The sequence below is a fragment of the Choloepus didactylus genome, chromosome 3 (assembly GCF_015220235.1).
Source record: "Choloepus didactylus isolate mChoDid1 chromosome 3, mChoDid1.pri, whole genome shotgun sequence".
In the NCBI taxonomy this organism is placed as follows: domain Eukaryota; kingdom Metazoa; phylum Chordata; class Mammalia; order Pilosa; family Megalonychidae; genus Choloepus; species Choloepus didactylus.
This window is the reverse complement of record NC_051309.1, coordinates 183,700,818-183,725,848: the sequence shown is the minus strand read 5'-3', so window position 1 is coordinate 183,725,848 and position 25,031 is coordinate 183,700,818. Positions and strand designations below refer to the sequence as shown.

At 38.6% G+C, this 25,031-nt stretch overlaps 1 protein-coding gene across 4 annotated transcripts in view; it reads left to right on the top strand.

Moving 5' to 3' along the window:
- SH3RF1 (SH3 domain containing ring finger 1) overlaps window positions 1-25,031 on the top strand; it is a 184,431-nt gene that overhangs the window by 124,432 nt on the left and 34,968 nt on the right. For all 4 annotated transcript variants that reach the window (XR_005215993.1, XM_037830983.1, XM_037830985.1 and 1 more), the window contains exon 5: window positions 19,573-19,875. Coding sequence is in view for 3 of the 4 variants with exons in the window: in XM_037830983.1 (XP_037686911.1) it covers window positions 19,573-19,875 (303 nt within the window). In the remaining variant the exon portion in view is untranslated. The remainder of the gene's footprint in view (window positions 1-19,572; window positions 19,876-25,031) is intronic.

The window sequence follows — 25,031 nt, the reverse complement described above, 5'->3', positions numbered from 1 at the left end:
TGTTCATAATATCCTCTTATAATTTTTTTAATTTCTTCAGGATCTGCAGTTATGTCACCTTTTTCATTCATTATTTTGTTTATATGGGTCTTCTCTCTTTTTGATTTTGTCAGTCTAGCTAGGGGCTTGTCAATCTTGTTCATCTTCTCAAAGAACCAACTTTTGGTGATATTTATCCTCTCTATTGTTTTTTTGTTCTCTATGTCATTTATTTCTGCTTTAATCCTTGTTATTTCTTTTCTTGTACTTGGTTTGGGATTGGTTTGCTGTTCATTTTCTAGCTTCTTCAGTTGATCCATTAGTTCTTTGATTTTGGCTCTTTCTTCCTTTTTAATATATGCGTTTAGTGCTATAAATTTCCCCCTTAGCACTGCTTTTGCTGCATCCCATAGGTTTTGGTATGTTGTGTTCTCATTTTCATTCGTCTCTATATATTTAGCAATTTCTCTTGCTATTTCTTCTTTAACCCACTGATTGTTTAGGAGTGTGTTGTTTAACCTCCAGGTATTTGTGAATGTTCTAAGTCTCTGATGGTTATTGACTTCTAATTGTATTCCATTGTGGTCAGAGAATGTGCTTTGAATAATTTCAATCTTTTTAAATTTATTGAGGCTTGTTTTATGTCCCAGCATATGACCTATTCTGGAGAAAGTTCCGTGAGCACTAGAAAAGTATGTGTATCCTGGTGATTTGGGATGTAATGTCCTGTATATGTCTGTTAAATCTAATTCATTTATCAGATTGTTTAGGTTTTCAATTTCCTTATTGGTCTTCTGTCTGGTTGATCTATCTATAGGAGAGAGTGATGTGTTGAAGTCTCCCACAATTATTGTGGAAACATCAATTGCTTCCTTTAGTTTTGCCAGTGTTTCTCTCATGTATTTTGTGGCACCTTGATTGGGTGCATAGACATTTACGATTGTTATTTCTTCTTGCTGAATTGCCCCTTTTATTAGTATGTAGTGGCCTTCTTTGTCTCTCAAAACATCCCTGCATTTGAAGTCTATTTTATCTGAGATTAATATTGCTACACCTGCTTTCTTTTGGCTGTAGCTTGCATGAAATATTTTTTTCCATCCTTTCACTTTCAGTTTCTTTGTGTCCCTGTGTCTAAGATGAGTCTCTTGTATGCAACATATTGATGGTTCATTTTTTTTGATCCATTCTGCGAATCTATATCTTTTAATTGGGGAGTTTAATCCATTTACATTCAACGTTAAAACCGTGAAGGCATTTCTTGAATCGGCCATCTTATCCTTTGGTTTATGTTTGCCATATTTTTCCCTCTCTCTATTAATATCCTTTATTGTACCCAAACCGAATCTCTTTAGTACTGAACCTTTCTCCAAGTCTCTCTGTCCTGTCTTTGTTTCTCTGTCTGTAGGGCTCCCTTGAGTATCTCCAGTAGGGCAGGTCTCTTGTTAGCAAATTCTCTCAGCATTTGTTTGTCTGTGAAAAATTTAAGCTCTCCCTCAAATTTGAAGGAGAGCTTTGCTGGATAAAGTATTCTTGGCTGGAAATTCCTCTCACTCAGAATTTTAAATATATCGTGCCACTGCCTTCTTGCCTCCGTGGTGGCTGCTGAGTAGTCACTACTTAGTCTTATCCTGTTTCCTTTGTATGTGGTGAATTGCTTTTCTCTTGCTGCTTTCAGAACTTGCTCCTTCTCTTCTATGTTTGACAGTGTGATCAGTATATGTCTCGGAGTGGGTTTTTTTGGATTTATTCTATTTGGAGTTCGCTGAGCATTTATGATTTGTGTATTTATGTTGTTTAGAAGATTTGGGAAGTTTTCCCCAACAATTTCTTTGAATACTCTTCCTAGACCTTTACCCTTTTCTTCCCCTTCTGGGACACCAATGAGTCTTATATTTGGACGTTTCATATTATCTATCATATCCCTGAGGTCCATTTCGATTTTTTCAATTTTTTTCCCCATTCTTTCTTTTATGCTTTCATTTTCCATTCTGTCATCTTCCAGGTCACTGATTCGTTGTTCAACTTCCTCTAGTCTTGTACTATGAGTGTCCCGAATCTTTTTAATTTGGTCAACAGTTTCTTTAATTTCCATAAGATCATCCATTTTTTTATTTAGTCTTGCAATGTCTTCTTTATGCTCTTCTAGGGTCTTCTTGATTTCCTTCATATCCCGTACTATGGTCTCATTGTTCATCTTTAGTTCTTTGAGTAGCTGCTCTAGGTGCTGTGTCTCTTCTGGTCTTTTGATTTGGGTGCTTGGGCTTGGGTTATCCATATCGTCTGGTTTTTTCATATGCTTTATAATTTTCTGTTGTTTTTGGCCTCGTGGCATTTGCTGAACTTGATAGGGTTCTTTTAGGGTTTGTAGACCTACTGAAGTCCTTATCTCTAATTTATCAGATCTACAGCTTCGTGGAGTACACTTTCTCTAACTAACCAGCAGGTGGCGTCCACGAGCCACCTGTTCTCCACAAGCCAGTTCTCCCCTGCTTAGCCTTTTTGGTGAGTGGGGGAGTGAGTCTTGTGGGGCCCAATTGGTGTACCAAGCTTGCGTGTGTAATTGGTGTTGCCTGCCCTGTATGTGGGGCGTGTTTCTGGGCAGTCGGGGAGGGGGGGTGGCCCTAACAATCAAATCTCCCTGATGATCCTAGAGTTTTAAAGCTGCTGCAATAGTCTAATCCTTCAGTTCAGTCCTGCCACAGTTTGTCTCTGCCACTGACCCACAAGTCTTTGGTATTGGCGTATGGCTCCTGAGACTTGCAAGTGGGCCCCTCTTCCAGGCTGTGCACCCCGGGTCCTCTGTTGAGGGATGACTGTGCTATGTCACAGGTGAGTGCCGTCCCCCCAGGGCAGTTCTGGGCTGCTGGGCTGTGTAGGGAGGCTCCCAGTCTGCTGAAATGATGGCTGAATGGGGCTTTGTTAATTCACACTGCTCCACCTTCCCAGCTCTGGGACATTCAGCTGAGGTTGCAGGGAAGGCTAATGTCCACGCCCAGTTTTGTGGTGTGTGCCTGTTATTTGAAGCACTTCCGTCACACTGGGTTGTCTGGGGCAGCTCTGGGCTATGGGGCTGGCGATGGGCAGGAGTGTTTCCTGTCCACCAGGATGGTGGCTGTGAGCGGACACCCCCCTTTTCTTGGGAAGTTGTATTGTTTATTGAATTTTCTCAGCCACTGGATTATTGCCTTTTGTCTCAGAGCTCTGTTAGTTCTGCTCTTGACTTGACGTGCCCAAATTGCAATTCTTTGAAGCTTTCTGTATTGGGCTTCTTAGAGTAATTGTTTTAGAAAAAGAAAAAAGGATTTAAAAAAAAAAAAAAAAAAAAAAAAAACGGCCCTCCTCAGAGATCTAATGGGTTATTGAAATGCTAATAGACAAAGCAACCAGGGTCATTAAGGAAAGGTCCAGAGGGCAGAGAGATCAGCTTTTCTTCGGGATTTGCATATGAGCCTCAGGGCCTGAGCTCGGGCTTGAGCTCTGCCCTTCCCCCTTCTATGTTCACCAGAACTCCAAAAATCTTCTGCTTTTATTTTGGAGTTTTTCGTGTTGTTTTTTTTCTATGCCTGTCTCCTCTCTGCTGGGCTGGCTGCTCTCAGAGTCTCTGGTGTCTGGTCTCAGTCTATCTATGGTTGGAGTTTGAATCAGTAGAATGAGTTTCCGATAAGAGCAGCCACTGCAGTTCTCCCTTCTCCTTCCCGGAGCTGACAGCCCCTCCTCCCCCGGGACTGAGCCTGGCAGGGAGGGGCGCGGGTCCCCTGGCCGCAAAAACTTACAGATTTCGCTGATCTCAGCAGTTCCACGTTTTCATGAGTGTTGTATGAAGTATGCCCAAAGTCAGATTGCTCTGTGGTGTCCAGTCCACGCAGTTCCTGGCTTTTTACCTACTTTCCAGGAGGAGTAACTAAAACTTACAGCTCACCAGTCTGCTATCTTGCCCCCGCCTAAAAAGTTATAATTTAAAATATTCCTGTTAGATCTGAAACTTTCATGTCCTTTAGTAATGAGAATTTCTTGCTGAACACAAAATTAAAGCATTTTCAAAGAATGAAACATGCTTCAAACAACCATACAAGGCTAGCTGGGGTCATGGAAGGCTTCTAAGAAGAAAGGAGGTCTTGGCGGGTATCTGTATGATTGATAAACAGGGGTTAACCAAGAGAAATGGAAGGAAGAACTTCCAGGCAGGGAGACCAGCGTGTGCAAAAGCCAAAAGTAAGAGCACACTTTGTTTGGGAAACTGAAAGTAATTCTGTTGTTTAAAATATCAAAGCATGTTCTTAAGCATGTAAAAATGAAAAACCACCATCACTTGTTTTCTCATCTTTTTATCTGAGGCATTTGTTTTCACATGAAGTCTGAAAACTAAAATGACAAATTATGTCATTGTAACCAGCATTCAGTTTCCCTCAGAGACAGTGAGACTGCCAAAGTTTTCATAAAAAATCGGTTTGACTACCGTATATCCATGGAAAAGTAATTTAAACCATGTATGAGTCTTGAATTTTATCCATACCCTTCAAATGTTCCTGTTTATTGAAATAATTTTACTACTTTGAAAGTCAACTTTAGAAGAAATTAACTCTCAGGCAATCCTTTCTGTACATTATTCATATATTCCAACTCTGGGTCATGGAAAAGTACATGCATTTCCAAATATTTGAATAGTTACAGTAAAGAGCTGGGGTAAAAACAAATTTAGTAATGAATGCCTGTCTTTACTTGTTAGGTATTATCAATATTACGTGCCAGTACTTGGACTGAGGTGCATGAAAAGGAATTGTTAATACTTTTGTTATTGGGCAGGTGTAGAATTGCACAGATAGGCATAAAGATCTACCCACGGCAAATCCCGAGTCACTTAGAGTCCCCCAGGTCGTTAGGATTCTCCAGTCTGACTTAAGTTGGAAAGATAAGACTTCTGTCCAAGTAGAAAACATTTTCATTCTCTTTTCTTTCACACCGGCACTTTCCTCATTTGAACCAAAATTTTGCCAGCCAAGACTCCTTAAACAAATCTTCCATCTCTAGGAGGCTGTGAACATTTTTTTTTTTTATGTCAAGCCATCAGATTGAAGTTCCCAGGAGGCTGGTAGGGAGCAGAACATCTGGAGATTATTGATACCTGGTTTAGCTCCTCAGGGAATAAAGTGGCAGCAGAATTCAATAGCAGCCTCCCAAAGTTCAACTATTTAAATATAGTATAGACGGTCTTATAGGGCAACCTCAGACATGGCAGAACTGACTATAGGAGTAAAACACTGGGGCTTTTTTCCCTGAAAAATGGTCTTTTTCTTACTCTATACATTATTCATCTTTGGCCCAGTTCAGGGCTCAGGCAGTCCTCAATATAAAAGCAGGTTGGGTTACAAAAACTTATTTGTAAATGATTTTCTCCACCAGTGTTAGCTGCTTTTACTTTTTTTGCAGTGCTGCCTAAAACTGTTATCTCGCAGAGGTCTGAGGAAGATGGAATGAAATAGTAATCTCAAAGGGGCTGGTACCAAACTGTCTGATGCGTAGTGGTTTATATCTCAGATTAAACCATAGCCCTTAATATGCCAGTATAAAGTAATGATCAAATAAAAGACTTATAGCCATGTATAATGAAGAGAAATGAGTAGAGAATTGAATTCTAAGTCTCTGGAGTAATATCTTTCTTTGCCACTGGCCTCTCGGTTAAAGCTGGAACTGCCCCTTTAACTTGTACTGGTTGGCTTTGGTAATACAAATACCCAAGGAATTTGCTTCTGGCAGAAACTCTGAACAGAGTGGGCCTGGAGGCAGGGTTGTGGACCTGGAGGTGGAACCCTGGCCAGAGATTTAGATTTGGAGCTGTAGGATTAGGGGGTGGGATTAGTTGAACAGTGGAGGTGGGTAAAGAGAGGATTGGGTAGAAGGAGGGTGGTGACAAATGCTGCTGGAATAGTTTACCCTCTCTTCCTGTGTCCCGTGATCCCTACCTGTATTAGATTAAGGTGATAAAATGGTGGTGTGGTATGGAGACTTGCAAAAAAAAAAAAATGGCCTCTTGTTGTAGTAAAACAAAATTCTTCAAGATTTCAGCAGAGAAGGAGAGTCTTTGGTTGGGGGAAGTGTGCAGGGGGAAGAATGGCCTCAATTCTGTTCCTTGGAGTTCTGGTCTAGCTTTTTGGATTAGGGTTCTCTTGCTTTGATCCCGTTTATTCTTCTCTGGAGATTCTGCTGGCAGACTCCTTTCTGGCCAAGTCTTAGAAGCTGTGGAGTCTGTTCTATTTAGATTGACCATTCCTCAACCTGAGTAACCATCCATTGCTGGAAAGCAATGATGCATAAGAGTTCATGGGGAAACCCAGGGAACTCTTGCAGACACCATGCCTGGATGATCTTTTGTATAAAAGGGTATATTTGTCAAGGACTGCATGCAGTTAAGAAAAGAAATTAGTAGCTAGCTTCTTTCTTTGTTCAAAACATACCAGTTTTCTACAAAATAGATTGGAAGATTTTAACAACCTCATTAATTCAGAGCTGACTCATCAGGTTTAGCAGTCACTTGGACTAGGATTGCATGGTTCTTAGCAAGCAAAAAGCTTGAATGAAGTGCTAAATATGGGATGTGGGAAGTTTTCCAAACATTGTTATGTGTTGTAGGCTTATAGTGAACTATACATTTTTATTGTTTCTCATTTTATTTTGATCCCTAATAATTTGTTTGAAATACCACACACCATTTTTCTCAATAAAAAATTGTTTTGCGATTTGCTCTTCTGCTATAGATAATGTATAAAGATAAGCATTTCTTATGTGCAGATGGTATGAAGTATGAGTAGCCTAGCAGACAACTATTCTTACTCTTTATTTACAGCCACAAAGAAGGCTGCATTACTGTTTCTGTAGATCTCAGCTCAGATGTCACTTTTTCTGAGAGACTTTCCCTCATCACATTATCTAAAGTAATTCCTCCTCTTTCAATTGCTTTACCTCACATACATAGTGGTGTGATAGTGGTGAAAAGCTTGGACTCTGAAGCCATATGGCGGAGATTCAAGTCCTGACTTTACCGCTAGTTATCTGAATGACTTTGAGTCTGTCTCCTCATCCCTAAAATAATAGAACCACCTTAGAGGGTGAGTTAATTCCAGTGCTGCTTTAGAACTGTGCCTGGCACCTAGTAGGAGCTCTAAAAGTGAGAGCTGTGATTATCACCATTGTTATTATTTTCCCATGATAGAACTTTTTACTATGTATGATTACCTTAAACTATTTATTGATATGGTTATTAACTGTCTCCCTCACCAACCCCTTTACAATGTGAGCTCCCAAGGGCCAGCACTTTGTCTTTCTGGTTTACCTTGACGCCCTGAGGTTCTTGCACAGCACCTGTACCTACTAGGCTGTCAATAAATTGTTGGCTGAGTGAATGAATGAGCAACCTTAGAACCTTTAAAACCAGAGATTCTAAGCCCCAAAATAGCTGGTTTTTAGATATTGACAACTTTTGCATTTTTCAGCTAATGGGCTTATCATTCACTATCTAGACATACAGTTTATTATCATTTTATCTTGATAGGTACATCAGGGAGTTGCAGCCCTTAAAGCCAGAGGATCTATGTGACCTTAGAGAGAATTTTTTTTTTTTTTTTAAACCAGGCTGGGTATTTGATTATTCCTACATTAGAATTTTTCCAGACTGAATTAATGGTAGCCATACTCCTTAGCTTAGATCTTGAGCTTCTATTGGTTACTTGGTTAAAATAGAGAAGACCCCCTCCCCAATAGTTTCTGAGATTAATTTTAACCTGCCTGAGATTATTCCCTTGGGTCACTTTGAGCAGAGATAGGTTGGCTTTATTTTCAAGGATGTTCATTTTTAAAATAATTGTTATGTTATAAGTGACATACAATAAACTGCACATGGTTAAAGTATACAATTTGATGAAATGTTACTTATTGTTTTCAACTTTTAGAATCAATCCACAGGCAAACCACAGGAGACATTTCTATAGTTGGGGAATAGAACAATGCAAAGTCACATGTGCAGGTCTCCGAGAGCATGGGCTGCACCAAGAGCGGGAGTGTTAGGTTCCTCTTCTATAAAGTTAGAGAATTAGGAATTATCATGTGTTCAAAGGAATAAGAAGTAGAGGTTTAGGTACTTGGTTTGAAGTTGCCAAGGTGACCTGTGGAAGAACTAAGAATAGCAAAGTTAACTTTATTTCTTAATTTAAAACTTTTTTTCTAGAGAATAATGAGACTAGAAAGCCAAAATAATAGTCAATCAAAGAGTTGATTAAACTGTTTAAAAAGATACTCTCTATCATTTCTATTTTTAGGTATCATCTTTTTCTTCAAAATTAAGAAGTGGAGTACTCGATTGAAATCAGTTAACTTTTATGAAAGAAATTTGGAGAAATTGTTAAGAAGCTGGAAAGAGAGAATTACCATATTGTTCAACATACTAACTTTCCCCTTCAATTCTGAAGTAAACTAATTCTTATAAAAGAAATTTAGAGAAAGTATTGGACGGTCACACAGGCAGTACACTAACTTTCTATTTCAACTCTGAAGTAAACTAATTTTTATAAAGGAAATTTAGAGATATTGTTGAGAAATCTGTAAGGGAGAATTACTCCATTGCTTAGCACCATTCTTTCACTTTAATTCCTATTGACTGAATGCATCATATCTGCTTTTAGGTACCATTTTTTAGCACTGTAGGCTCTGTTCCATGGTATAGGTTTTCATTATCTTCTGAATGTTATCAGCTTGATACAAGTAGTTGTTGCCTTTTGTTTTGCCACAATGATAGGAAAAAGGAGCACTGGCCTCTGAAGTTCTAATGGCAGAGGCAGGTCTCTTGGGCTCCAGGATCAACTGTCAATACATATGGCTGGAGGCAACTTCACTAGACTCACTCTGTAAAGGGGTGGTTTAGATTAGGTAAGGAACTTTATTCAGATCAGTTTATGTTCCATGTGTTACTCAGCAGCCTCTTTCTAATTTAAGAGTTTCTTCAGTTTTCTATCAGGAAAATATTCAAGGAACTGAGTTTCTAAAGGTCAGTTAATATTTATTGAGTTCTCACTGCATGAATGGACAGTTTTGGGTACTTTGGATAGTTTTATAGAACATAAAAATGCAGATCTCCTGCAGAGCCTCAATCAGAGCCTGAGGAAAAGGACCAAATAGAGTTTAACATCTACAATGATTCCCCAAAGAATCTCCAAATTCTTTAGCCTGGCTGTATTCGCTTACACATGCACAGGGTTTTAGTTAAATTGAACTGCTGACCGTTCCAGGGAAATACCTTTACAGCTTTGCTCGTATCACTTCCCTCATCTGGGATATTTCTTTGCCCATATGTCTGTAGAAGGCTCACCCTTTCTTGAAGGTCCAGATGAATACTATCAGATCATATACCTTTCTTTCCTAATTCTCCTATTCAGAACCAAAACAAAAAACCCTTTCATTGCTTTGAACTTCTACAATACTCAGTTTGTACCATTCTTACAGACCTGGTACATACTGAGTATAGTTATATGTTTGGATGATTTCATGTTTTCCGTGAGAGCCACATCTAATGTGAAGAATCTGTTTAATCATTTTATTTCTATAGTATAATCATATTACAGAAAATTTAGTAAGGAAATGAGTCATCAGCCCTATCACACATAATTTTGTTAAATATCCTTCCATTTTTTTTCCCTATGCTGTAATGATGCTATGCACATGATTTTACCTTTCATCATGTTGTTACAGTTTTACTAACCACAACTTTTGATGACTACGTAATAAACAACTGGCAGCTAAACCATAATTTAATTATTTTTCCTTTTTTTTTTTAGACAAGCTAAGTGTCTTGCTTAAAGACACACAGCCAGTAATTGAAAAGCGCATCATGGTTTTCCGTCCTGCAGTTCACTGCTTTCCTCGACTCCCAACATGAACGTGCCTCGGGGCACACACAATAGCTAGTGTTCCTAATGTTGCTACAGAATCACTTCTATTCTCAGGCTCTGTTTAGGATGTATATAGGAATTTTCACTTAACTAAGACTTTTCAAATTCTAGCACTTCAAGAGTTAATTTTCAAGAATGATCCATTACTCAACAATTCGAATATCTAAGGTTGCCTTTTTAAAGAGAAAAATAACAAATTAAAAACAACATCTTTTAAAGTCATTTCAATTTTATTATTTATTTTTTTAAATCATTATGTTGCTGTATACAGTCTAAATTTTGTAATAACCAATGCTTTAAGAAGCAAAGTAGGTTCATTTTAACTAATCAAGTGTTAAGGCATGTCTTGTGTTGTACAAAGAAGAATGAGTGAATATTCTATGCTCGTCTGGGTATTTGTTTGCATATGTGGCATGCAAATGGCAGGAGTGGAAGGATCTTAGTTATTAAACCAGTGGGGGAGCTAAGTTTTTCTTTAACGAAGTAAAATGTTTTCCAAGAAAATGTTCCCTAAATCTTGTAAAACAGCATGGCTTTTATAATAGAGGTTTGTGGCAATGTACCTATTAGTAAAGCTTCACATTTGTGCAGGGAAAAAATTCTCTGTATGTTGAGAAGGAAGATTTTAGACAAAGTCATGATGTCATTATCCTCAGTATTCTCTTTCTATGCCAATTTTCTTCTTGGTAATTGCCCTTCCCTCCACCCCTTAGACACATACACATCCGTACACTCACACACACACACTTTTGGTGTCCAGTGCAGGGAAGATACTTTATTCACTGATGTATTAAGTGGTACCACATCACTGTGGAATTTCTGTGAATGTATTATTATACAATGGCAAATTTTTAGTTAGAATTTAATGACAATTCCATATTCTTAACCTCCTGAGATATACATTTATTTCCTCTATAATATTCCTACATGTGATAATAACGTTCTTGTAAGATGTGTCATTGGAATTATCCTTTTGGTTACTAGACATTGTTTATTTATGGTGTGTATTTGGTTAACGAGCATGCAATAAAGGAAACAAACACAAAACCTAGTATATTGTCAGATCCAATAAGCACAGTGAGCTGAACTGAATTCAGTTTTTGCATTATCCATTGGTCGCTCTCCCCAGCACCATAATTCAGTTGTGGATCTGTTGCCCCAGAGCTAACAGGTCTTATCTACCTGTGTAGCCTTAACTTTCAGGGTAGAGCTTTCCTCACCATTCAAGTTCTGTTTCTTCTCTCATTATTGGGAATGAAGTGTTTCTCCTCCTTTGCAGTGCTCCCTCTGACTCCAGGCCTTTCCTTCTCTAGGAATTTGATCACCTCATTTATATCTTTTCTGTTTTCATTTCAGTAATTCACTTTTCCCTGGCTCCACCTTAATGTAGGAAAATGGTCAGCTTTTTGCTCTCCTCAAGAATATTTCTCAACCACACTTCCCTCAAGCGATGGTTCTAACTCTTTTTTTCCTTTCCTTGCCAATTTCTCTAAAGAATCGCTTACACTCACTGCCTCTTCACCTTTGGACTGCACTTCCTGAAGCTGCCCTCCTGGTTGCCTTCTAGCTGCCTTTTCTTAGCCCTTGTTTTGTCTTCTCAGTAGTATCTTGTACTACTCTTATTCCCCTTGAAAATACCTGCCGTTTTCATTTCTGGAGCATTGATTGGATGGTTGACTGGGGAAACTTTGGAAGGTCCTTTTGTAGCCTGAAAATCTGAGTGCCTCTTGGATTTCCTCCTATCCCTGGTATTTTCTTCTCTGTTTTTCACTCCTTAAATCGGAGACCACCACCGAGTAAAGTCCCAGATGATTTTTATGCTTGGCTTGCAGAGGGTTTCGTTTTTTTTAAATTAGATGTTAAAATGTGAAAATCAGATTTTTGCATAAGCCTAATTTCTAGCTTTCCTTGAAAAAAATTGCGTGGCACCAACAAGCAGCTGCCCCTTGAGAGAGTTCACCACATTGTCCGCAATGCCCTGTTGATCTCTAAACAGCCGTCTTCATTCCTTTACCTCACCTGCCCAAGTTCTACAGACATGTGAATGTGGATCTCTTATTAAGGTTAGAAATCAATCACGTTCTTTCCTAGGTTCTCTTTTCTCATGAGTCAGAGGGAATGTTTCTGTATTTCCCTCTTCCCCCCTCCCAGTACTGTGCTTGGCTTATAATTGATACTCAAAACTATTTGGATGCATAAAGGCCCCATTAGGTTTGATTCTGGTCACTGAGGCTTTGGGGTCTCTACTGCTGTCATAGAGATCTCTGCCTGCAGGTTCATGGGGAGCTGGGACCCCTCTGTGAATAGTAAGAATTACACATTCATATAGCACTTCGTCAATTACTATGCACTTTAACCCCGAAATCATTTCTACCTGAGTTTGCAGAATTGATATTACCTTCCCCATTTATACAGCCGAGGAAACAGAACCCTCGGAATTGAAATGGCCCACCCTAGGTTACTCAGCCAATGAAGAGCAGAGATCTGATTCCAACCCATGTATTTCAACTTCAAGTTCTGGGTTTTTCTTTGACAACTTACCATGGTTTTCTCTCTCCTTCCTTTATTCAGCCCCGTAAGCTAAAATTCTCTTTATTCTTTCAATGAAGTGAACTCTTCCTTCCTCCTCTACACTTCAAATTAAGAAATGTGAAAAGGAAATTTCTAATTTATTTTCTTTTAACAAGTAGGGTCAGCAGAGGTTAAGATAATTAAAATAAGCGAGGAGTTAACTAACTGAAGCTTCACTTCCTAACCTGGTACACTGGAGCAGTTTCTTTGAAAATTCTTTTCCCTTGGCAGGATGTAACGAGGTTTGTATTATGAGTCCATGATCTTCACTGTCGGATGGTTTAAACGAGTAACCGTTGTTGTCTTTACCAGTGAACTACTCCAGGGGTCGGGAGGCTTCAGAATTGTGGGCCATGGGAGGTCAGGGAGGTAGTTTCAGTCTGCCTTCCTCTGTGCAGCAAATTCTTTGTGCTTAATGACCCTTGGAGGACAGCCGTGTGGTGCAGATCCTTTCCCCGTGTGAACTACCAAAGGCCTAGAGCTGTAGCATCCTCTGTAGAAGCCAGTAGTCACATGTACCTTTTGAGCTCTTGGAATGTGGCTAGTTCAAAGTGTTGTAGGTATAAAGTACACACTGGATTTCAAAGTTCGAAAGAAGAGTGTAAAATATCTCAATATTTGTTTACATTGACTATATGTTGAACTGATAATATTTTGGATATATTGGATTAAATAAAATATATTATTAAAATTGATTTTACATATTTCTTTTTAACTTATTTTAATGTGGCTACTAAAAAATTTAAAATTACATGTGTGGTTTGCATTATACTTCAATTGAACAGTGCTGGTCTAGAAGCAGTCCTTTCTTCCCTTGATAGTTCAAGAGACAAACATTTTTATCCATTTGACAAATATTTATAGAGGCTTAAATGGAGCTGCTACCTGTGGGAGGCTTTCCTGTCAATTTAAAAAGACTCCTGAGTAATCCTTTCGGTCTGTAATTATTCCTCTTCTGTGGGCCAGTCTTGTATTATAAATGAAGACGGAACTTGCTTTTGTATTTGGGTCATCCAAAAACAAAAACCTTGTTACCTAGATTGCAGAAAAGAATAAAAGACTAATGGCACTACAAACTCCTTATGGCCATTATGTTAAAAACACTTTGCAATTGACTATAATGTGAGCCCAAATATTTTCATGCCAGCCAAGAGGAGGTAAATGGGTATGATTTCTGTCCATAGCATTCACTGGTTTTCTTCAAAACGTCTATAAGACACATTAGGTCTAGCAGAAGCAGCATAATGTTGAAGTGCTACCTTTAAAACAAGGCTTTATAAAGGTGTATCACCGGTGAGGAGAGATGGACTGTTTGATAAATAATGATGGGGTGACTGCTGAGCTAGGTGCAAAAAATAAAATTCTACCTGTGTACCTTATACTTTACACAAAACCAATCATTCACATGGTTCAAAGATTGAGATGTAGAAGGAAGGAAGGAAGGACATAAGAAAACCACAAAACTACTAGGAAAAAAGTGATGTCTTTTTAAAAATAAAGAATGAGAAGATTTTTAAAGCATGCTGTTAAATTAAGATGCCATAATGGAAAATATTGATACATTTGGGCACATAAAATAAAATTATGTACAACAATCATATATCAAGTTAAAAAACAAACCGGAACACTATTTCTAACTTGATGGACTAATACATGTATAAATGTATATATTATAAAAAGAGCACTTTATATAATCTATGAAGCACTTAGAAATCTATAAGAAAAAGACTGAGTACCTGTTCTAGCTTGCTAATGCTGCCAGAATGCACAACACCAGAAATGGATTGGCTTTTATAAAAGGGGTTTATTTGGTTACACAGTTACAGTCTTAAGGCCATAAAGTGTCCAAGGTAACACATCAGCAATCGAGTACCTTCACTGGAGGATGGGCAATGGTGTCCGAAAAACCTCTGTTAGCCGGGAAGGCACGTGGCTGGCGTCTGCTCCAAAGTTCTGGTTTCAAAATGGCTTTCTCCCAGGACATTCTTCTCTAGGTTGCAGAATGAACCTAGGTTGCAAGAGTGAAAAATGTCACTCTTAGTTGCCCTTGGGATATTTGTCCTCTCTCAGCTTCTCCGGAGCAAGAGTCTGCTTTCAACGGTCATGTTCAAAATGTCTCTCATTTGCAGCTCCTGTGCTGTCTTCAGAGTGTCCCTCTTAGCTGTAGCTCCTCTTCAAAACATCACTCACAGCTACACTGAGTTCCCTCTGCCTGTCAGCTTGTTTATATAGCTCCATTGATCAAGGCCCACCCTGAATGGGTGGGGCCACACCTCCATGGAACTATCTAATCAGATTTATCACCTACAGTTGGGTGGGGCACATTCCATGGAAGCACTCAAAGAATTCCAATCTAATTAGCACTAATAACTTCTGCCCACACAAGATTACATCAAAGATAATGGTGTTTGGGGGACACAATATAATCAAACTGGCACAGTACCCAAGAGAAAAATGGATAAAGTGTGGGAGTAAGCAAATCCCCAAAAAAGAAAATAGGTGCTTAATCTCATAAATAAATAAGTACAGATTAAACCAATATAATATACATCTCCAACTAATCATTTTTTTGTTTTTTTTTTAAAAAGAGATTGATAACATTGAATATTGTTAAAGATGTGGAGAAACAGGGACTTTATACACTATGGGAGGTGATGAAAATTGGCACCTTTCTAGTGTACAGTTTGGTAATATCCATCAGAAAAAAAATGCTTAAGCTTACTATTTGATCTATCAATTTTTCTTTTAGTTTACCCTATGAATATGCTTGCACAGGCATGCCAAGATATATTAAATTATAATATCTCTATGCAATGGAATAGCATGCTATCAGCTAACTGTTAACACAGAAAGATGTCCATGAGCTATTGTTAAGGGAAGGACTAGTATGTATTGCTTGGTTTCTTTTGTGTTAAAAATTTTTTAAGTGTATGCATATTTAACAACAGCTATATAGAAAATACATGGAAGGAAATGTTTTAAACTGTGCAATGTAGATACATCTAGGAACTGGGTTGGAGGAAACATGAGGGGAACTGATAGAGGCCTTTCATTTTTTACTTCATAATATTCTATACTATTTATTCCTTTTTAAAAATAATGAATTTTACTTTCATAATAAATTTTAAAAGTGTTTGCCTTTTATCAAAAAACTATGATCAGGGTACCCTAGTGGCTTGTGAGTTAGGATAGTTTCTCTCCTCAAGCCTACTGTTTGTATTTTCTAGTGCTCAAAGACAGAGCCTGACTCCTCTGCAAACTTTCATATCAAATAGTGAATATTCAATTTATTTCTCATTAAGAAAAAATTTCTCCTTTGAAAAGCTGTTAAGTTCCATCTTTTAAAAAAAGCTATCTTGTCTTTAGCAATGAGAGCGACCATGCCCCAAAAATCATTTTGGTATTTTCATCAGTACCTTGTTGCTGTTATTATTTCATCACTATTTTCTCTCTTGTTAGTTATGCTTCTAATAACTCTCAAAAACTAATTCTAAATTGTAGTCTTTTCACAAAAAGGTACATAAAAGGTTTAAAGATCGATAAGTCCCCTTAGCCCCTGATTTTTCAATCTAGTATACTGAATTTTATTTTGTATTTGACCTAAGTCATAGCAAATGTTCCTTACCAAATGCATGGAAGAATGCATTTTAGGATACAAATTTATTTTGCAGATGATGAATGCATTCCTAAACTTAAAGGTCATGGTAGATCAATGTCATGAAAGGCCCACACTCCAGAGCTCAAACAAATATTCATATGTGAACTTTATCAAAATGCCAGTAAAAGCAGTCAGATCCTTGCTCTCCTGTTGTTACTGAAGGTTGTCATACCTACCTTTAAGTTTCACCTGATTTACTTAGGGCCTCTACCAAATAGTCTTTATGATTTTCTGTGAAACATAAAAAGGAAGCAAGTAATATTTCTTTTTAATACTGACCTCCACTGCCTCAGAAGAAGTCTAAAGCAATTTTAAAGTAAGACAACATCTTGCTAATAAATATTACTGTCCATTCATAAAAATGAAAGAGAAGAAATATATGAGGCTATTCAGAAAAATAGAAATAAAGAAATGAAGTAGAAAAATGATCCACATCCTTTTAAAGTAAGATTATACATTGTACATTTGGAGAACTGAGAGAGACATAAAGATCATTGGCTCCAACTTCCTTGTTTTATAAATGAGGAAGCCGCGATCACAGGAGGTGAAATGGTTCCTTCAAGGTCGCATAGTCAATGGTCGTGCTAGGATAAGGACTGGGATATCGTGCCTGGCAGTTTGCCTAATTCCACAACCACATGGTGGGTCTCCTTGCTTCTGCATATAGATTTTATTTCTCTAAGTATATGTCTGTTTATGGCCCAGCAATTCCACACCTGTACATATACCCAATATTCAGATGCATGCCGAGGTCCATAAAAAGACATGTACTGGATTGTTCTTTGCAGCATTGTTTTTAGTAGCCAAAGTCTGTTGAAGGAAGGGAGAGGAAAACCCAATGTTGATCAACAATGGAATGGACAAATAAATTGTGGTATATTTAAACAATGGGATAGTATGCAGCAATTAAAAAAGAAAGAGCAACCAATTCATGGAGCAATATGGATAAATCTCAAAAAACATATTATTGAGTGAAAGAAGCCAGCCGCAAGACATTATGGGAAGCACTTGTGTTATTAACATGTGTTTTTAACCTCCTTAAGGACAGGGGCCATTGCTTTGCGTCTGAGGATCTCCAGTGCCTACCACATTATCCAGGACATAATAGGTGCTCAATGTATAGTTATTGAAATGGAGATATATGACAGGAAAAAAGATAAAGTAGCACCTAGTATTTTTCTAATTAGAAAAACAGCAGAAAATACAGGGAGCAATATTTTAATTCTCAGATGTTTATACCTGAGCACAGAATATGGAAACCTGAAATAGTAACACAATATAAACTGTAACTGACGCCTAGTTAGGTATGACCATGACTAGACTATAATAATATTTCAAAAGAGACACAGCCAATGGAGCCTATGGCTTGATCCCAAAATGAATCCAACCGTGTTATCAGGTAGATGGGATAGTTCCCTCTGTTCATGTTTTTGGCCTCATTGGAGAGGAAGTCCTCTCACTCCTTCCCCTATTTCTTACTCAGTGGAACCCAGTGCTGAGTTGACTGATCAGATTCCAGGTGTCTGATGGGTCATGCTTTTGAGTACTGGAGCCTTGAGGTCTAAATGAACTTATCCTAGAAGAACACCTTCTCTGGCTCCTTTTCCTTTGGCCTTGCTGGGCATACAGCCCTTTCTTCTCACTGGGGTTTTGTGTTTGGGATGGGGGAAATGAAGTAGATTTTCTGTCTCCTTTGATTCCAAGCTACTTAGGCCCCTTAGAAAAGAGGATCTACCACATGGTTCACTCCCATTTATTGGAACTCTACACTGAATTTTCTACCCCACCATGCTAATAAAATATTACTTTGCTTCCATTGTGCATTTAATTCTGATGAGGACCTCCCAGAGGAGGTGAGATGACTAAGACCAAGGTAGAATTTATAGATTCAGGATCTTCTGGCTAAATACTAGTATGCCATAATAAGTTCACCCTTTAATGGTTCCTCATTCTATCATTCCTAAATACATACCACAAGAAGTCCTTATGATTCTCTTTCCTCTGCCACTGATACTTCCAGCATTGAAAGGTGTTGTGGCATTACTGCCTATTATTCTTGAGTTTATCATGTGGCAAAATCCTTAAAGTCTGAAGAAGAGGTATGTTCATCTTTGAAAAAGATTTACCCTCCTAATTGTAGATCAGACAAGCCAGCTGAATTCCAGTCCCTAGGGAACCTTGTGAACTAATTGTCAGTTTGCAATCATCTAGAGAAGCAGTGGCTATTGAGCTGCAGTTAACACAGCTTTGTGAGAAGCCAGTTGTGCCAAAGCAAGTTCATTTCATAAAATATTGACTGTCAGGATTTCCATTCTACTAGTAGGGCATTCGCCTCAGGTAAGAAGACACAGTCCTCACCATTTAGGTAAGCAGAAAATAACATTTGATGATGTTATTTTACAAAAAGGCATTTATGAAATATTAAACAAGTAATGCTGAAATGGGAAAATCTCTATTTTATTATGAAAGACAGGTTCCTAATATTACTTCATAATTCTTAGCATTTTCATCTTAATATTAATTTTGTTTTTATGAGAGGTTAAAATATGTGCTCAGTGCTTTCTCTTCATTATAATATGTAGTTAAGTTATATGCAACTTATCATTGCAACTTCCAGGAAATGTCTTATTTTATGTCAGGTAAGACAAAAAACTTACGTTCTTTCCTTTCTACCTGATGTTATCATCCCAGTGCATGGCTTTTGACCCCTTGTACTCTTACTTTACACTCAAAGAACTTTTCAAAAGACTAGGCTAACTTACTAACAGGAGTTAAATTTCATATCTTACCCTGATGTGAAGTAAAATTTGAGCATATGTGAAAATAACTGGCACGATGATATGGCAAAAACATACATAAACACCTTTTTGTGAGATTCCCTGGAAATACATAGGGAAGGACGTTATTTCATGGTTTCATTCTTTGTCTTCTTGCTGACTCTTTCCAAGTCCAGAAGTTGCTACCTCAGTGATCAGTTGTGCTTTAAGCAGATACCTGGCCACTACTGGGGAACGGGATATTTAATCAGACAAATAATGCCCTTTTAATTGCTCAGTCTCTGCTCTTCTCTAAATTTCATCAGTGAACTGAAATGAGTCTTTATGTGTTACTAGTAATTTTTAAAATTAGACATCCTGAAAATTCCCAGAAAAAAAAACTTGTTTTTTTTTTAACCTTTCTAGTCTAGTCTTGCATTGAAATTGCTTGTTCTTGATTTGTCATCTTCCTGTAACATAGATACAGTGAAATCACAGTATTGAGAGAAAAGGCATCTCCCATAGAAAAAAATATATATGTGCAACAGCAAACCTTGAAGTGGTGACTTTAAATTTAGATATAGAAAAACATAATGAGATGTTTGAAATAAACCCTGGTGAATCCTTGAGCATTGTCTGAACTACTCAGGTCAATCTCTTGATTGCTTTGCAGTTTAACTCAGCTGCTAAGCAGCTGATAGAATGGGATAAGCCTCCTGTTCCAGGAGTTGATGCTGGAGAATGTACCACAGCAGCAGCCCAGAGCAGCACTGCCCCAAAGCACTCTGACACCAAGAAGAACACCAAAAAGCGGCACTCTTTCACTTCCCTCACCATGGCCAACAAATCCTCCCAGGCATCCCAGAACCGCCACTCCATGGAGATCAGCCCACCCGTCCTCATCAGCTCCAGCAACCCCACGGCTGCCGCACGCATCAGCGAGCTGTCTGGGCTTTCCTGCAGTGCCCCTTCTCAGGTAAGTCAACAAAAAGGCATAGAAAGAGGCAGGCCACAAAATTACCTACTCACAAACATGTTTTGGTCACTAGCTGGAAAATATTGTTTATTTTAGCCTTCTGAGGATAGCAGCTTTCCTGGGAAGCAAAGCCTTTCTTCACTTTATAGGTGGAAAAATGAAGGAGGGAATGCTAACCATGTTTATTAAACCAGAACTACTTTTCATTTGCAAAGGAGAGGTCAGAACTCAAGAGATAAGTAAAAGTTGGTCAGTGTCACCAAGCAATCACCCAGTGTTACAGAACCTTCTCACAATGCTGCTTTCAGAGATTTTGCTAAGTAAAACTTTATTTCCAACCAAACTTAAGATGCTATGATTGAAATTCATGAAGTATGCAGCTGCCTGCATATAACTTACCTTGATATTTAGGCTTCTCAGTCAGAGTTAGAAAGAAATGTTTTTTAAATTAGAAATTGGCCTCATTTTTTTAAAAAGCTCATTAATTCATCAAGACTTTGGACTGTCTTAAATAGCTATTCTTGTGTTAATAAAAGTACACGTGGGATTGGGAACCTTCATTCATTTTGCCGACATTCATTGACTGCCTTGTATTGTTAAGCCATTCTACACACAGAGTAAACCAAGATAAATAAGTCATAGTCTTCGTGAACTTCCCTAGGCCAGGCCTTCCATAATTCTAGGCTGCAAAATGCTCCAATTGTGGCCCTGCCTAAGTCACAGGGCTGCTGTAATTATCTAATTAGATGATGGTTGTATTTCTTTAAACCCAAAGGTCCAGTCCAAGGCAGCCTGACACAAGAGAGAGAAATCTTGTTCATGTCTTTTGTTTTGTTCTTAAAATTCATGCAGATTTTACATTCTACTCCATACTATAGCGGTGTTTTTTTTAAATATAAAAATGAAATTATTCCCATAAAAGAAAAAACAAAAAGATATGGTCCTGGCCCTCAAGAAGTTTACATTTTAAGTGTCTGTTTTGGACTGCAAAATAAATATCTACAATATAGTTTTGGTGCTCCTTTCCAATTTATTAAAAATTATTTTTTCTCTGTCTCAATTTATTTGGCCCCTGCTCCTATAGATTCATACTGCATGTTGTGAGTTAAATACATCCACTTTCTGGATTGGATTGTGGTTCGTCAGCATTATTGGTGGTGGGACCGTGAAACTTTTGACTTTATGAGGGAAATTAGGAACACCCCGTCCAGTCCCCCCCACCCCATTCCACTAGAACGTGAGTGCAGTGAGGGCAACAGGGAACTGTGTTTTGTTCACTGATACATCCCAAATGCCAGATGTAGAGTAAGCACTCAGTAAATATTTATTGAATGAATGAGTCCTTTGAAGAATGGGGAGAGAGGAGAACCGTATTATTTTATGTGTTACTAATTATACCCATGTCAAACAGTTGACATGGATGATAGATCAGAGTAACTAGTACTCAGTGAGGTTAGTCTGGAAAGATTCAAAACTGAATATTTTTAAGTTAGGTTCTGAGGGAGGGGAATGGTAAAGAAGGCCTTTCACATATAGAAAACTGAATCATTTTGACCACGCATTTTTTTTAAATTCACTTTTTTTTGAAATATATTCACATACCATACAGTCATCCATGGTGTACAATCAACTGTTCACAGTACCATCATGTAGTTATGCATTCATCACCACAATCTATTTCTGAACATTTTCCTTACATCAGAAAGAATCAGAATAAGAATAAAAAATAAAAGTAAAAAAGAACACCCAAATCATCCTCCCCCTCATCCCACCCCACTTTTCATTTAGGTTTTATCCACATTTTTCTACTCATCCTTCCATACACTAGATAAAGGGAGTGCGTTCCACAAGGTTTTCACAGTCACACTTTGACCACGCATTTTTTATTTTCTGACCTAGCAGCATTTGCTCAATGATTTTTTTTTTTTTTAATAAATGATAAACTTCTGCTAAGAATAGTGACAACTCAGAATAGGAACAGCTTTGTTAGAATGGACAGGAGAGAAAAATTAAAAGCGAGAGGATGATAAACAGCGTTTCTGTCTTTTGTGGGGAACTCGGCAGTAGTCAGGTGTGGGCTTGTCTGAAGCTGCCACACCAGAGCTGGGCATGAAGACTATAAAAGTAGTGCTATTTTTGTTTTGGTTGGAGTAACTTAGGAAACAAGTTCCTTTCTGTATTCCATTAAACAGTCATCCCTTCAACCATTCCACCCCTCCTCCTGTATTCCAGCTCCTTAGGTTTTCAGTGGTAGTGTATTGCCTCAGGGAGAAGTTATTTCTAGAAAGGATAGATGTTTGAAGTGCTGCCTGGTTTCTCCAGCCGAGGTGTACAGAAAACACAACTGACTGGCGTTCTGTGTACATTGGAGGGAACCCCACAGTCCACAATAAAGCGTTGAGTATATGTAGCATATGAAACAGGCAATCACTCTCTTAATGCGGAGATCAGTATATATGGACACATGGCTCCTGAGGCTGTTTAAAATGGGCCTCTCCCTTTTCCCGCCCAGTAAGCACCTATCAGTAGATTTGACTGAGGCCTGTTGCTGCATGCCTTCTGCTATCTGCCTGAGTTCTTATATTTCCTTACTCCTGCTTACTTTTAACCTCAATTTTTTTCTTTCTCCCTCCCTTTCATTGCTTGAGATTAGGTCTGTTTGCATTTATTAAAAAATGAAAGTAAGGGGCTTAAAAGTTTTGTGTTCATTTTTTCTCTCACCCAAATGAAATCCAGATACAAGCATTTCAGGGCTGATGTGATGGCTCTACAAAGTCATTAGATACCCAGGCCCCTTCCAGTTCATGACTCCCACCTATGGATAGGTCCTTACCTTCGTGGTTCTGACGGGAATTGGAGATCTCACCGTCACATCGAAATCGAGGCAGCAGAGTCACACAGTACTTCTCCTAACATGTCATTGTCTACAGCTTGATCACCTGCCACACCTGGCTGCAGAGGAGGATGGCAAGTACAGTCTTATTCTAGCTGGTCATGTGACAAGCTAAAACCAGGGGTTCCACTATTGAGGAGGAAGCGGAGAGTGGATATTGGGGCAGACCAGCGCCTTTGACACGTCTCCACTGTTCTTTTCTGGAGGTTCATTACCCCAACCCCTCCATCTTGAGCCAGTTATCAGAAGGTCTCTCCCCAAGCCCTTCTAAAAATTCCCCATGCTCTAGACTACATTGACCTGCTTTGCTTCACCAGGTTAGAGTTTTAAATATATCTTAAGGCAGTGACATCTGAAATTCAGAAGTGAATCACTTGCCCAAGGAATGATTCAAAATCTGGCTCATCTGATTCCAAAGGCTGCAGTCCTGATTACTGTTCAGTAACAGTCTTTCCTTTGTAGATAGAAAAGAAATCTTTTCCTTTCCAAAATGGAGCATCAAAAGAAAGAAAGAAAATATTATCAAGAAGTAGCGCTTTTACATCTACAACCTAACTCCCACGAGAGTTACAGGCTATCTTGATGCCTAAGTAGGTGATAGAAGTAAGTCTATCATATCAATAATCACAATAATAATACTAGACAGATGTATGTATTAATATGTCTAGTGCTGTCACAAGGCATCTAAAACATCACTAGTTGTCTTAGAGCAGCAAAACCATCATTTAGATTTACCTTCCAGGTAAGTGGCATTTAACTAGAAGATCATGGGTTACTTATTAGCCAGCTCCACACAGATAGGAATTCATTACTTTCAATGCCTCATTACTTAACTTTAAATATTTCAGGGAGGGGCATGTTTTTCTGGGCTTGCTGGCTATTTTCAGTGACTACTGAGTGTTGGCTGAACTTTCAAACACATAAATTGGAAGATTATTTATAGGCCAGGTGAGTCACCAGATCAGATGTTGCAAAGATGTCTGTGATTATCATCTGTGAAAGCACGTGATGGTACAGGCAACCAAGGTGTTTTGCTGCTCTTCTGACCACACCTATGGTATTTTGTGACCTCTGCCAGCTGGAGGGGTGATTAATATTGAGTGTTTCTGTGACATTTTAGTATTGCAGTTGGTCTCAGGGGAAGCAAGAGGGCCCACTCATTCTCTCTCATTTGTACTCCCCAACTTTCTCCCTTCTCCACGTAGCCCTTTCAGGTAGGAGAGACCTAATTTGCAGTTGCATGAAAAAAGGAGCGAGCCTGGCAGAAACCCAGACTGTCCCTTTATAAGGACATTTATTCTGGACATGCTCCCCCTTGGCCTGTTTACTTCTAGTTCCGTTTCTCTTGTTCTTAGTTGTTCTTTGGTGATTTCTGTCTCCTTTGCTCCAGGGCTGGGACTTGCCCCATGTTAAACTGGTGGTTGTCAGGGTTCTCCGTATTCAGTGCTTCAGTCCTGCTTCTCTGATAGCAGAGACCTTAGAGAGCTCTGGTCCAACTCCTCACAGGGTTCAGAGACATGAAGTGACTTATCCAAGACCAGGAGCCCATTAGCAGTTAATTATCCTGACGCCCAGTCTGGAGCTCTTTCTGCTGTTCCAAGATCCCTTAGTAGAGACAAATTGGTCAATAATGAGATCTTTCTCAGATATTTGTAGGATTAGGTCCAGGAAGCTGTGTGTTTTGTTTGTCTGTTTGTTTCTATCCCAAAGCTTCCTTGATAATGATACCCATGTTGAGGTGAACTTTTACTACATCTTCTAAGAAAGGCTACATCTTTTGTGTGGTGCCAGCCTGCAGATGTCCTTGGATATGTGTACATAAATAAATCCATTGGATAAAATAGCTAAGGGCCTCTGTGTTCTAGTCTATGGAAACCAGTGTGCTTGCCATTTGAAATTAATTGGAAATAGCAGAAAATGAAGGTTTAGTGAGAAGCTCTACTTAGTGGCATCCTCTGGATCCACTTAGGTTCAAGTCTTAGGTTCAGTCAGTATACTGACTAACAGGTACAGACGTATTTTTAAAGGATATAGATTGCATGTATAACACTGTGTTTATTTGTGAAAATAAATTGTATGCTGTGATGCTGATTATCCCCAGCCTTGGCTGTGCTTTAACCCAGTGGGAAACTGAAAGCTTCCTCCAGGCCCTCTGGGAACTAATCTTGTTTCCTTTGTCTGGATAATCTTTTTCTTAACTTATGGAGATTGAGGAAACTATATTTGAAATACAGATTTTCTCAAAAAAGCACATCATTGTTTC